We start from the raw sequence: 15,117 nt of genomic DNA, 5'->3' as shown, positions 1-15,117 counted from the left end.
GTGGCCTCCATTGCAGGCCAACAGTAGGGCAGATTTGCATTTACTTTAAGGACTCGCTTTTCGAGCACTCTTGGTGTTTGACCAACCCTTGGATTGGCTTTGTTTATAGGTTGAAGACCTGTTTTCCTCTGCATTTACTGCTCCCTTTCTCTATCCGGCATTGTGTGTTCTCTTTGGCATTGAATACTCCCCGTCTACCTTGCCTTACTTAGTTTTCTTTTGTACCATGGCCCTATGGATCCCGATTATTTGGAGGACACCTCTTATTGGTCACCTTTATTCCAGTGGGGCAGCATCTTCTTTGTTTTCTTGTAGGTACTCTTTTGAAGGACATCTATGGCCAACGTGTATGCTATGGGGGATTGAGTGGTTCAAGATCATTTAGACCAACCACCATCTTATTACTCTTTTCCGTTATACTCTTCTGGGGCTTCTAGTCCCCAATTGGCATTGATAGCATCTCTTGAGCCGTTGCGAGTCCTACCCTCTTTCTGCATCCGACAAGCTAGATGGGACAAACTACCCTCTCTATGGTTGTGCCACATGGAGTGTCTCCTCAACGTTTGTGACCTTTGGGATTTTGTTTTTGTTCCTATACTCGAACCTACCGCGGATCCTCATGATGGTGTAATCGTGGATTTGGTAGCTTTATGGAATCAGTTGAATGTCAAAGCCTACTCTTCTCTCCTTTTGAGTTGTACAGACTATGTGCTTGTGCATATTAGACATATCTACAATGTTGTAGAGATTTGGAGGAGATTGGTATCTCTCTTTCAGATCTAGATTTTTAGGCATCACTTATCTCTTGAGTTGAAGCTACGACATGTTTCTATTGCAAACTCCCCTACGATGAGAGATCACATCCATAGGATGGAGGAGATTCGGGATGAGCTTTTATTCCTTGGTACAAATATTTTTTAGAAGATTTAGCTGTGACACTTCTCTCATATCTTCCGTCATCACTGATATATGATACGCTCTACACTAATCTTCTTACTTCTCGTAGCTGGGAGACTCTTACTTGGGAGGAGCTAGTCCCATTGGTGCTTGAGCAAGATGCGCGTCACAATGTGAGAGATTCTTGCAAAGCTCGTGCACATGGCGTGCTTATATGGTTTTATCTACACATACAAGACAAGCCAACTAGAAAAAAGAGAAGAGGAAGAAGTTGGAGTCATCTTCTGACTTTGATACAGATTTTGTGGGGAGGCGTAGAGGATATCGAGGTGTAGAGGATATCCCACAATGAGGATATCTCACATGTCCTCATTGTGGAAAGACCTTGCACCCTGAGCACAAGTACTAGAGGATATACCCTTACATTTGTTTGGGAGCGAAGGGTGGATCTACATTGGAGCCTTCGTCTATCTCTACTTCGTCACCCGCTATTACCACTGAGTCCGTGTTTCTACACATTTATCAGGTGGAGAAGCCTTCTTTGACTGTCTCATCTTCTGAGCAGCCTTGGCTCTTTAACAGTGGTGCATTGAGTCCTATGACTTCTCAAGGTGATTTGTTGCAGGATCCGTCCGTCAGAGGGTATCACCATTGTTGGTGATATTTCTTCGGTGCCTATTAGTGGTGTTTGCACATTGTCTCTATTGTTTGACTATCCATCAAGCTCCGTTTTTTTAGGCCCTATATGCTCCTGACTTGGGCTTCCCTCTTCTCTCAATTTTTGTCCTTCCTAGATTTGGAACCTGTGTTGTCTTTACCAAGCCAGCCGTCTTTGTTGAGGATTCTTCTACAAGAGCCACTTTTGTGATAGGTTGGCAAGAGAGGGGGCTATCTATACTCCATTCCCCTTCCATTGTGCAGGGCCCTTTGAGGCAGTTTTCTATTGCCGTATCCATTTCTGATTGTGCACCATTTATCCCATAACCGTCTTTTATGGTGGTTCCCTTGTACCTCCCATCCCTTTCAAAGGGGGACGATATTGGTGATGCGGTTGTGGATTTCTTGGTCCTTTATGTTTTAGAGGGGTACTTTCTAGGATTGTGAGGAGTTTCTTCAAGGTTTCCAGTCTCCTTTGGGCATTTCTTTTATGCGGCTATCCCTTTTCTTTGCCATTGAGCCACCATTCCCTACCGCTTGGTCCTTGGTCCATGGTGTTTCGATATAGCTTATGATGCCTTCGATAGTTCATCGCTATCGTCTCATAGTTGGGTTAGAGGCTTGGCTCATTCATCCCCGAGGGTCTTGCTCCTTGGCTGGCTTTTTTCATTGATGGACTACATCGGCATTGGTACTCTTTTTACCATCCTCCGATCCGCATCTCATTTGGTCTTCTGCCACATCTCGGATGAGAGAGGGTGTTAGCAGCCGTTGTCGTGCCACCACGCAATCTCGGTGTGAAAAACTCTAGAGTGCATCATCATTTGCCTTTCTTATTAATCTAGAGAGTCAATGTGATCTGAGTCATTAGTGCTAGTGTCCGTTGCATGGATTATCCAAAAATACTAGATTTTTAGATAATTTTAGCCTATTTTAGATATGTTGAAAATTATTTATTGTAAATATTTGAAAAAGCTAGAAAAGCTTCTAGATTAGGATGGCATGCAAAGAGCAAGTTGCTTTTTCATCAAGTTATTGGATTTTTCATAAAAAAGAAAGCCGAGCGAAATCGTGCTGGTCATGATCGCTGTTGACAGGCTGAAAACTGCACTTTTAACTAGAAGAAGAAGAAGAAGTGATCTAGGAGATCCTTGAGGAGGTGTCTTGAGGCTTTACGCCCCTTCCGAAGCCAATGGAGCCATCAGATTTGGGTTCCGAGCAGCAGAGGAGGAGTTGTTATTTTGATGCACGTTTTTGTTCTACGAAGGAGCTCCAGGAGATCTAATACTTGGAAATTGCTTCTTAGTAGTGCTAGACAAAAGAATCCAAGTTTTGTCAATACATATTGATTCGATTCATTGTGCTTTGTCTTTGTCGTGTTTACCTCTTGTCTATTCTTTTTCTTCTCTTTCATCTCCTATCTCTACTTCCTTCTACCTCTGATCCCCGGTGGATTCGACCTTTCGACAAAAACCCCTTCGACACCGTGTGTCTTGTGTGGCCATCTTCTTGTGAGCCTCAATTTGAGTTAGATGAGGACATTAGGAGCTTTGACATTGTATTTGTCTGTCATTTTATGTGTTTGAGACACTTTAGATGGAGGGCATATCAATTCATTTCTTTTTGTGTGCCTTTGGCTATTTTTTAGGGGTTTGACCACATTTTGGGTTTTCCCTCTTTTTTGCCTATATATAGGTAACTTGCCCTCCCACTTTCATTATCCATTATTCATCATTGATCCTTCGTGATTAGCCAGTCCTCATTCTCTCATCCCCCTGCTACCGTTTGGTGTCCACACTAACGCGTAGAGTTGTGTGTTGGTGCTGACCGTTGCAGCCTTGTACCTTCAGCCATATTAGTCACAGTGTTCCTTCTCTTTCCAGCGTTCACTCTTTGTCTCTTCCTCCTCTGTGTTCACTTTCCTCTTTCCTTTGCGCACTCTCACAGTTGTACTTTCATTATTAGTTCATTCTCACAGTTGATGTATTTGCAAGATTGCTCCCTCTCTTTCTCTCTTGCTCTCTCCCTTACTTTCTCTCGTCACCTTCATGGAGCTCCGTCTACCATAGTCTGCTGGTCTCACATCTCAACTCCATAAGTGGGTTGTTAGGTTTATACCGATGGCTCAGCCTTTGTAGCTAACAGCTCACAGAAGGCTTGTTCTGTGCCATGCAGCTTGTTTGGCGTCGTGACTCATGTCTGCTTACTGCTGTGCTGACTTGTCGCCTCAGATTTTTTGGCAGCGCCATCCAAATTGTGTATACTGCCACACATTGACTTGCTTCACCCACATAGTCATGTCACTAATCCTTCATTCAAGGATAAGGTTTAAAGGTTAATGTTTAACTAAAAACCTTAACTAATTAAAGATTAAAACTTTTGAATTTTGGGGTGTTCATATGTGATTTGGGGATTTTCACATTTCAATTGAATTTTCTTCAAATTTCTTAACCAAAATTTTGGGCTTTTTAGTTTTCACCTTCTTGCATCCAATTGAGGTGTCCAACAACACATTTGCAGGTGCATAAGCATTTGTCTTCAACATTCATCAAAAAATGACCCATGAAGTGTCCAATATTTGGCGATACTGTGGCAAGTGATCATCTCAATATTGACGTCAAGGGGGGATTTTAATCCCATAAAAAAAATTAAAAGTAAAATCAATAATTTAAATTGAAAACAATTGAAAATTGAAATAATACATAAAAAAGTAGAAAATGTAGTTGGAATTAGATGTTGGCACGTATGCATGTGTTAAGACCTTTCCGTCACTAATTAAACAATTGTGTGGAGTCCTTTGCCCAAATTTTCATCCCAAATGAGTTGTGTTTCATTTTATTTCTTTTCCTTCCTATTCACAAAGGAGTTATGTTTCAAGGGGGGTGTAACCACTTTACACGACCTTTGAGGTGAGCCTAAAAGCTATACCCGCATATTCGACCTTTGTTCATGTGTTTGGTGCCTTTGAGCTATGCCGCCTTTTGATCAACCTTTGACCCATGTACATGAATTGTTGAACTGTGTCCTACTTTGGGTCTCTGGGCTTCTTGGTTGACCATGCTATGACCTTGCTCACATTTCATCTCTCTCATTTCTCTATCCTCTTTTGGGAATCGTTGTATGGGATTGGACACTCTCTTTTAGGTCATGCCTTTTCATTTCCTTTTTCGCATGTTTTGTGTTGTCAGTTAGCCATGACTCCAAGGGGGGTTTGTTAGTTATTTTCTCGTGTGTGAACACACCTTATGTGTGTGTGTGTGTGTGTGTTAAAGGGGTGTGCACATTTTACATCCCCAGCATTAAATAAGGGTCAAAAGGTTAGGCTACATCCCCAGCCTTAAATAAGGGGAGGGCCCCCCGCTTGTTCCAAAAAACCAAATGGAGTTGCATCTGCGACAGCCTGCTGGTCACACACACGAGCTCCATACCCGACAATGCATCAAATCACTGCTGGATCTATTTTACTTTCTTGTGTTGACAAATGGCTTGCTGGTCAGTGCTAAATTATGGTTACTTGATTAGGGTGTAATTTTGGTTCCAGCTGATCAGAGCAGATTAGAGCTGATTGCTCAATTGGTCATTGCATGAGCATGTACAACAATAATTGGACATGGAATGGCATCAGAAAGTTTCCAAAACTAGTATCATTAGGTCATATGGGTAGATAATTTGATGTAGAGTGATTCTGCTTTGACACCTCGCCAATTCAATTTGTGGTCCAAATTGGGTCCTTGAGGCATGTTTTACACGGGTCTTTTGAGACAAGATTGGTGTTATAAAGGCTACACTAAATTGCTTATATGTCAGTCAGGAAGACTTCAAAGAAAAGCATTCTGGTTCTGGTTTGTGCAGTGTTATAATATTTAATATGTTTAAGGCACATTTAGGGATCTTCCTGGATATAAAACTAATACATTCATATCATTAGGCAGAGGGAAAAATAGAACTCTTCTATTTTAAGCACCCCAACTGGGCTGTGATTCAAAGTTTATGATTTTGGAACATCCTTTACAAAACACACCAGGATAAACCCCTGTTTTGAATAAATGGTCATGAGATTGGAACCATAGCCTGGATTAGAGAGCTGTAAGAGGAAACATGGTCTATTTTTGTGTGATGTGGTACTTTAGGTTTTCAATCACCTAAACCGACATTACTGTCACTCATCTTAATGAAATAAAGACGTGGTTTGCAATAGTTGATTGTGTGCAAAACACCAGGAGTATCTGCTGCCTTTATGACCTGAACTACTACGATTGTGCTACTATCCTATGAGGAGAATCTTGTTTGTGACTGCTCGATTAAAGCCCACAATGGCCTGCTTGCCATAAGGCTAGAACTACTTTGTTATTATGCAATTAAAAGCTGTTTAGCAAGACACATCTAAGTCAATCTACGTGCTGCACAATTGCAAATACATAAAAATATTTAAGAAAGCAGGAATACGCCCCCAAAGACAGTGAAACAAGCTCTTGGAAAAACCATGGTTGGCAACATGGCTGTGAGATGATTACAATCTTCCTTAATCACATGAAAATGTGTCATCTGCTGATGTCAAATCTTTTATTCAACTAAAGTCCTGAATTTTAATAGACTTTCTGGAGAGGTCTTTTACGAAACTGTTAGATCTCTCAAATTATGGTTTATCATCATTGTGGTGGACTAAAAATAAATGTTTGCTGTTGTGGCTCACATATTTGTGCTAGTGTTAATGGCAGTTGTACCCTTTGTTCATGACAAACGTTTTTGGAAAATTTACATTATTACGAACTGTTTTATGAAAGATGTTATATGCACATTGAATCACAAATAAGTAGAAATCTGCATGCATGGGAATCAATATGCCTCCGTGATCAAGTGTTTTTAGCTGTCCTTTATTTATAAGTGCCTGCTTGTTTAGGCATTCAGCAAAGGATGGTTGCAACTCCACATGTACTGTTTGTTTGTTTTTTTTTTTTGTTTTTTGTTTTTTAAAATATAAATACTGAGCTTTGAATTTGGCTAGTTGTAACCTTTGTTCACACAAAGGGTATTGGAGTTTTGTCTTTGTTACAGAGCGTTCTATGAAAGATGTTTTATGTGCATTGAATTGTAAGCAAGTAGAAATATGCATGCGCAGGAATCAGTATGCCTACAATGGTTGGGCGTTTTTTGCTGTTCTGTATTTGGAGTGTGTGCTTGTGTATGCAGCTGGTTGCAAATTTCTGTACTGGTTTTTCACTGAGATCTGAATCTTGCATGGGCAGAACAATGTGCTGGAGCTCTGGTCACTTTTTGACTTTCTAATGCCAGGATTTCTAGGAACAGAACGACAGGTATTGTATCTCTGTTTTGAAGTAAGCTGGTACTGTTTTGCAATTGTGTGTATAACTTGATAAAGTTGTGTACTAAACCAAACAACCCCCGCCCCCCCCCCCCCCCCCCACAAAAAAAAAAAAAAGCAGTTCCAGTCCCGGTATGGGAAGGCAATACTGGCTGCAAGAGATGCGAAGTGCTCAGCCAAAGAAGCTGAAGCGGGTGCATTGGCTATGGAGGCATTGCACAAACAGGTAACGATATCATGTAACTGGAGATTGGATGGTCATTTTCTGTCTGAATCTTCTCATGGATGCAGTTGTGACTAGTTATGTTCTCCATATGCAGGTCATGCCTTTCCTTCTACGCCGTACAAAGGAGGAAGTTTTATCTGATCTTCCGCCAAAGATAATCCAGGATAGATACTGTGATCTGAGTCCCCTTCAATTGAGGCTTTATGAAAGATTCTCACACTCACGGGCAAAAGAAGAGGTGGCAAACCTTGTTGAAAGATATGGTTCTGCAACTGATGTTGAAGAGTCGAAGTCAAGGAGTTCCACACACGTGTTCCAGGTCATGAGTTGTTATATTTGAAGTGTTGTATGTGTTGTTGGTATATGTTTTTCATGTGTCGTTAAGTCATTAGTAAATCTATCTGTTTTCTCTTGTTTCAGGCATTACAGTATTTACGGAAACTCTGCAGTCATCCATTACTTGTTTTAGGTGACTTGGAACAAGATCAAGTTGCTTTGCTACAGTCAGAACATCTGTCCAGCAGCAAGGATACTAAACTTAATATGCATGAGCTGCACCATTCTCCAAAATTGCTAGCACTCAAGGAAATCTTAGAAGAGTGTGGAATAGGTTCACAGTCTGGAAGCTCAGAGTCTTCTGGATTGAGTGAAGGTGGTCAGCATCGAGTGTTAATCTTTGGTCAATTAAAAGTAAGGAATTGGGGCTAAGGGGTGTATCAATTATCTAAGCAAGTGGAGATGTCAAGTGGTGCTTGGATTTCCTGTTTGAGTTGTTGGCGTTTCCTTGACACATGCTTTTTTTGTGGCATGATTTTGCAGAGCTTTTTGGACATAATTGAAAAGGATCTTTTTCAAACTCATATGAAAGGGTACATGTTTGTTGCTTGCCTTCCTGACTTGTTTTTGCTTCTGCTAGCCTATTTGATTTTATATATTTGAGGTTGTATGCATTAGATTAACTTCTTCACTCCTTAAGATCAATTAATCAGGGAAGTATGTTTGAAGCACCTTGTCATTGCATTGCTATGAAGTGTAGGCTCTTATATTGACTAAATTTTGTAGCAAATTTTTGCAGTGTAACATATTTGCGGCTGGATGGTTCGATAGAACCTGACAAAAGGTTTGATATAGTAAAAGCCTTCAATTCGGATCCAACAATAGATGTATTGCTGCTCACTACACATGGTAAGCATAAAGCTTCACATTGTCTTATTAAGATACAAAGTGAGGAAACTTAGATTTGCCATTTGACCAATAAATCTAAGTGGGACTTCGATTGCAGTTGGTGGCCTGGGTCTGAATCTAACAGCAGCAGATACTGTTGTCTTTATGGAGCATGATTGGAACCCCATGCGTGATCTTCAGGTAGTGTAGCCATTCTTCCTGAAAACTAGCAGGTTCTTTCTACTCGACACTGGGTAGAAAGTGCTTCAAGCGCACAAATTTTTCAAGAGGAGTTTACAATCAAATTAGAGATATCTGTTTTTGTTGATCGTGGTAATGGGTCTGTCTGTGATTGTGATAGTTATAATTGCATCTGTACATTAGGCATTGTGCAACTTTAGGGTAACTGTCAAAACTATGGAAAATTATCTGCATTATGTACATTGTAGCTCTGAAGTTGGTAGAAGCAAATGGAAAGGCCCCCAAAATTGGATTCATGCCGTATCTGGTGAAATAACTGACATTCCAAGCTATTTTTATCCAATAGCTCTAGTGGAAGACAGTCATTGCCGCAAAGGACTAATGCTCTTGTTGAATCCTAACTATCCAGGCAATGGACAGAGCACATAGATTAGGCCAGAAACGAGTTGTCAATGTACATAGGCTTATTATGCGAGGCACACTGGAGGAAAAAGTGATGAGTCTACAAAGGTTCAAGCTTTCAGTTGCAAATGCAGTTATTAATGCAGACAATGCTAGTCTCAATACAATGGACACTGCACAGCTGCTTGACTTGTTTACAATGCCAGGAAGTGTGAAGGTTTGTTCTCAGTGTCTTCATTCTTCTGTTTCTTTAAGTGTAAAAGTATACGTTCTTCATCTATCCGACTTTTATGCAGAGTGAGAAAATAAAGCAGCCCGATGCTGAGCAGGACCCATCAACTACCAAAGGAACTGGCAGGGGCTTAAAAGCAATTTTGAATGGACTAGAAGAGCTTTGGGATCAGTCGCAATATGAAGAGGAGTACAATCTTGATCAGTTCATGGCCCGTCTCAAGGGTTGAAGATCCACTCCATTGTATAACACTTCCATTTGTACAAAGCGGAAGAGAGGTTACAGTTTTGCAGGAGTTTGAAGGTAAAATCAGGCGCGGTATCCCATATTGTATAATACACTCCGTGTCTTTTGAGCCTTTAGTTGGTATGGGGGCAATGAATCATACCCCTCTTTTTTGTACAGAGTGCGAAAGGTGCTTGCTTCAATTGGAGCAAGCAATTGTATATAGTTTTGTATCAAACCTTTAGGTATAGCGATCGAAAGAGCTGAAAGGAGTCTCCGATGTCTGATTTTCCTCCTCTCCTATATCATGGCAGCAGATTTGCTGTCTGAAGGCAATCATAGAAGCCAGTTCAATCAGCAATTAGCTTGCTCAAAATAGTTTGTAAACCCTTCCACCTGGAATCAGAGTATTTAATGAGCAATTTTCTATTTGGGAAAGTGTCATAATCTGGACTAATGGGGCCAGCTAATACTTTGGAGCAATCTGTAGTCAGACTGACTCCCAACTTGTGTGTTGGAGGTGGTCAATTTGTATGGCGGGCAAATTTTCCATGACAGCAGCAGAGGACTCTGTTTGAGCTTTAGGAGTGCAGTATAATAGACATATTTTGGATTTTCAATCTAATTTTGATGGGAAATTTAGAATGGTAAACACAATGCATATAAATCAAACCAAAGATCGGTCATTTTGTGCTAACACACCAATAACGTAAGAAAATCAAAAGGAACTTTGAAGTGTGAAAGTGAGTGAGTATAGACTCATTACTGTGAGTCATCTCCATTTGTGCTATCGCCCTTAGCCACTTTGAGCATTAGAAATTATGTCAATATAAACAATGAGAGAGAGAGAGAGAGAGAGTGTGTGTGTGTGTGTGTGTTTCAAGGTCCTGTCACGAGCCACTTCGAGGTGCAATTGGTACAAACCACTTCAAGGTGACACTGGGACAAGAAAAACCACTTCCCCCCCCTCAGGTGTGTACATGCACACACAAATACCAAAAAGTTGCATAAGACAAAATAAAACAATACAAATCAAGAGTTTTTGCTTACAATCTAATTTGGGGTGCCTCTGGCACGAATAAAAGAAAATATAATTGTTGAAGCTTTAAGAGTTATTGAATACATCATGATCTAAATGAAACTTTAGTGATTGGGATTTTGAACTCTACGATTGCTTTCTTGAAGTTACACGTTGAGTTGTGTTAGTGTAAGTTCATTAATGATCCACTTCTTGTTTCCTTAGTATGTTATGATTGTTTTAATGCATTATCTTGTATTTTTCTAAACAACAAAGGTGTGTGATTATTCCCTTGCTCGGTAATACACCATGGTATCATGTAGTTGAACTCTTGCCTTTCTAGTAATGATCTTATTTTAGTCTCCAATGTGTCTCTTAACATGCTTGTAGTTTTCATCATCTAGTTCCTCTTGTGTCTTTTCATGATACATGTTGGGGGGCCTCCTATACATGGATGGTTTTTCATGCCATTTGTTAGGGGTCTTTCTAGACATACATGGGATGTAACCTTCTTTTCTAATGTAGCTTCATTAACTATCAAAAAGATAGTGATTGCCATGCCTTGTTTTGATTTTCTTTCCTACTTCCTATAGCATTCTTGTTCTCATTTTCGGGGCTTCATATTCAATCTTCCTATTAGTCTTAGCCACCTTCATTGTCAATTTCCCTCTAGCTCATCCAAGTATGTGTACTTTGACTAGTGAATCCTTGAATACCATATTTTATGCCTCCAAGTGTGGTTGAGATGGCACTTCCAGGAATGTTGAAAAGGTTTGGTACAACTTGTGGCTAGGCTAGAAGCTGAGCCTACTTGCTATCCTTGCCTCGTAGGGGAGGTGATGGGAGCTTGAAAGAAGGTTATATATATAAGCTATGTTTTCATGTGTATATTTATTTATACACACGTGACATGTATATATCACATATGCATGCACATTTGTGCACAATATACATAGATTAATGTCCTCTTAGATACTTAAGATTTTGTTACAATCCACTTTGGGGTGTTATTGGCAAAAACGAAAACCAATTGTAAAGCTATAAGATCTACTAAATAACCCAATGACATTAAACTTTTGAGAATACAAATTTCTATAGTTTGTGGTTTTCCAATGCTTTTGTTATCCATGAATTGTATGTTGGCTTAGTTAAAACATTAAATTTACAAAATATACATAAAAGTCTAAATGATTCTCCTTCTCTCAAAGAAATACCTATTCTATTTGTGCTTTTTCTATGTTTTTGTTATCTACTCATTGTACATTAGCATGCTTAGGACATTGGTTTCACAAAAAGAAGCAAGGCCTTGTGAGTCGGCTCTATTGCCCAAACATGCATTGAAATATCCTCCACTCTAAATTGGTTGATTGGACAGAAGTGTTTAATTTATACTACACCTCTTCATGAAATAAAGTAGTTTCTTTATGCTATTATACATGGCAATTGCAAAAGTGGAGAAATGTGAGTCTAAGATTTAAGAAGCAAACTTCATTTGTGGCTGGCTTCTCTTATAACGATGCCTAGCGGGAGTTTTTAGCTTTAGTACAAATTTTGTTAGAAGGATTACTTTCATTGAATCAATAGTTTTATACTACAAGAATAATCCCATTTCTTTTGTTGGTAGTCAAAACACTTGTAGGCATGGTTTGCATCCCATAGGCTTGGCAAACCTTTTTGGCTAGCCAAAACAATTGTAGGGCATGGTCCTCCTTTAGTACCCTACACATCTCTTTAGAATATTGTTGGCCAATGCCTGCAACTACTTTATGCTTGATAAGATCAATTTTGATCTAATTTGTGTTTTTAATTATCATTAATCAAGGCATAGTATCTTTGATAATGATCTAATACATGAAGTGGCATTGCATATAACCATTATGATTGTTGCGATATTTGTATCCCCCCCCCCTCTCGCCCCCACATTTTTCAGAACACTACATGTTTATGTATGTAATAGGGATGAAAAAACATCATGAAATACAGAGGTAATAAATATATTACAAAAGCATGCTCAATTCAAATAGCAAGACCAAGGGTAGTTGGTAGAAAAAGATTGTGCTCAATTCTAATGTCAAGGGTTATCAATAGGTAGAAAATTATTCCTTATTGGAAAGTTCATAAGCCTTACTACTTGGCTATAGGTAGTAAACAATCATGGTACATACTTAATTGTATAAAACTTGGAGGACAATTATGATAGAGCACGATCCTTTTTTTCTCGTCCAAATCAGGTCACTCACGTTTGCTTCGATGTATAATTAGCACACTGTTGTAACACTTGCCTACTGAGGACAAGGTTCCTTGTGGCAAAAGAATAAGAAATATCTAACCATCGTAATGAGTAAGCATCCTCAAGTGATAATCAACAATGATTGTTTCTTCTGCATGAGATCTATCATGTGGGGAGGCACTCACATTGTAGTCACCACCCACGATGGTATTCTCACACGTGCAAGAGCTTTTGAGAAGCTTCTAGCACTTTGCCCTCTTTGTACATTGAAAAAATAACCCCACTTCATTATCTATCATAGCAATGGGAGCTACCATATGCCCATTAACATGCATTTGGGGTAATGGGGGCCTTAGATTTGCTTTGATCACTGGAGCGCACCTTACCTCCCATGCATTGACACATTCCAAGGGGTAATGTTATCCTTAAACATATCTTGTGAAACATCTTTCGGCTCCACTTTTAACTTCTTGGAATTCTACAACGACAAGCTTGCACTTCTTAATCAAACCATAGCATATTTACTTCTTTTGTGTTGTAAGATAACCCTCTTACATTCCATCTGATTGGTTTTTAAAAACTAATTAACCCCATTTTAATTGTGACACAACATTGTTCACAATTCCATCTTGACAATGAGAAAATGCCTGTTCAAAACACTAGAAAAAATGATGATTCCAACATCAAATGAAGAATGCATGGTAATTGGTTGAAGAAACGAAGACTTGAAGAGAAAGAAGAATATGAAAGCCACTTTTTTTTTTTTGAAATTATAAGGTCTTGGAAAAAAAAATCGACTATTGTAAATGAGGGGCGAGACACCCTCTTGTGCAAATTGTAAATAATTCTAGTAAGCACTTAGCATAGGAATGTGGAATGGAATATATACACGGAGGGAATACTAGTCTTTGGCCCAAAAAGTGGGCTAGATGCCCAAGGGTGATGGCAAAACCCTATTCTCAAAAAGTTGTATTAAAATGATAAAAAAAAGAAAAAGGCTATCCATGTATGTGCTCATTTCTTGTTCACTTTCTTATTTTCCATTGAGAGAGAGAGAGAGAGAGAGAGAGAGAGAGAGAGAGAGAGAGGGTGAAGCCCCCCATCTCTTCTCTCGAGTGCTCTCTCATGTCTATCCTTATGTTCTCACCTTGCATGTGAAGGTTGTAGAGAGTGAGAAGGGAGAGTGGCATTAGGGAAAAAATGAACTCACAAATGGGCCCTTAAAAAGATATAATTTAAGATGTGGGCTTTTTGGAATGTCCAATAGGAAGGCTAGATGTTGACATCCATGGAGGGTGAATCTTCTCTCTCCAAATCTTGGATTTTTAATTAAAAAAAGGGAGAATGAATAGTACACAAAATTTGAGTTTCTCTTACCTCGTATTTTCCCCCTTTTTTTGGAGAGTTTTTAATTTCGATTTTTTCCCTATCACGAAATCAGTTTGACCCAAAAGTTGAGCAATATACCACTTTCCCTCTCTTCTCTATACTCGTGAATTTTCGTCTCCATTGAAGGTCCCTGTTGAGAGTAATTAGGGTTTTGAGTGTTCTGCTTACCTCTACACTTTCTTCTCCATGCAGCTCCAGATTTTGGGCAAAACATAGGTGCCCATCTCTCTTTGCATTTTCTCTTGTTTGCTATTTTTTCAATAGGGTTCGATGTCCTTTCTTACTATTATTGTTGTTTTATTGTAGAGGTTGTTTTGGGCAGGAGGCAGAGGTGCTCATCTCTCTCTCTCTCTCTCTCTCTCTCTCTCTCTCTCTCTCTCTCTCTCTCTCTCTCTCTCTCTCTCTCTCTCTCTTTCTCTCTCCCTTCTTCCCCCCTCTCTTTATGTGTTGTTTCACTTTTATGTTGTGTTTTCAATAGAATTTGTTGTTGGTTCTAATTGTTGTTTTCTTACAAAGTTTATTTGGAGCAAGAGACAAATGTGTTAATTTCTCTCTCTCTATTTGGCGTTTTTTTTTGCTACTATCTTTTCGATACAACATGATGTTAGTTCTAACCCTTGTTGTTGTTTTATTGAAGAGATAATTTTGGGTGACATTGCATAAGTGCTCATCTCTCTCTCCCTCTCTCTTTTTCTCTATATGTTTCCACTTTTCTACTATTTTTTCAGTATACCTTCATGTAAATACTAACTCTTGCTATTATCTTTTGCAAAGATCAATTTGGGCAAGATTGGATAGGTGCTCATTTCTTTTTCTCTCGCGTACTCACACACACTCTCTTTCTTCCTCTCTGCATTATTCATTTTCTACTATCTTTACAATAGGGTTTGATGCTAGTTCTAACTTAAGGATCAATTGTTGTTGCATCACTTAACACAAGGTAGAGAAGAGATTCTGCAGCTCAATTTACATGTAAATCTACCATATTTTGTGGTGCCAAAATTTATTCATTTAATTAGTGACTTTTATGTTTGATGGGGTTGATATTTTCTTATGTTCATCATTTGCAATGGGTTTTGATCAGCAACGATTCAATCTTATCTTCAACAGATTAGCTTATAGGTAAATTGGGCCTATTTTGTATTGCTTCTAT

At 39.2% G+C, this 15,117-nt stretch overlaps 1 protein-coding gene across 2 annotated transcripts in view; it reads left to right on the top strand.

The window, feature by feature from the left end:
* Positions 1-9,765, top strand: part of RGD3 (ROOT GROWTH DEFECTIVE 3) — a 42,348-nt gene extending 32,583 nt beyond the window's left edge. For both annotated transcript variants that reach the window (XM_087689887.1, XM_087689888.1), the window contains exons 21-29: positions 6,801-6,869; positions 6,999-7,103; positions 7,198-7,422; positions 7,524-7,793; positions 7,923-7,972; positions 8,179-8,288; positions 8,386-8,468; positions 8,878-9,087; positions 9,167-9,765. In XM_087689887.1, the coding sequence (XP_087546013.1) occupies positions 6,801-6,869; positions 6,999-7,103; positions 7,198-7,422; positions 7,524-7,793; positions 7,923-7,972; positions 8,179-8,288; positions 8,386-8,468; positions 8,878-9,087; positions 9,167-9,331 (1,287 nt within the window). In that variant the 3' untranslated portion in view covers positions 9,332-9,765. The remainder of the gene's footprint in view (positions 1-6,800; positions 6,870-6,998; positions 7,104-7,197; positions 7,423-7,523; positions 7,794-7,922; positions 7,973-8,178; positions 8,289-8,385; positions 8,469-8,877; positions 9,088-9,166) is intronic.
* Positions 9,766-15,117: the final 5,352 nt, after the last annotated feature.

This window comes from Lygodium microphyllum, chromosome 12 (assembly GCF_053477565.2).
Source record: "Lygodium microphyllum isolate KBCC chromosome 12, Lygodium_microphyllum_v1.1.10, whole genome shotgun sequence".
NCBI classification, from domain to species: Eukaryota; Viridiplantae; Streptophyta; class Polypodiopsida; order Schizaeales; family Lygodiaceae; genus Lygodium; species Lygodium microphyllum.
This window is presented reverse-complemented; position numbering and strand designations above follow the sequence as displayed.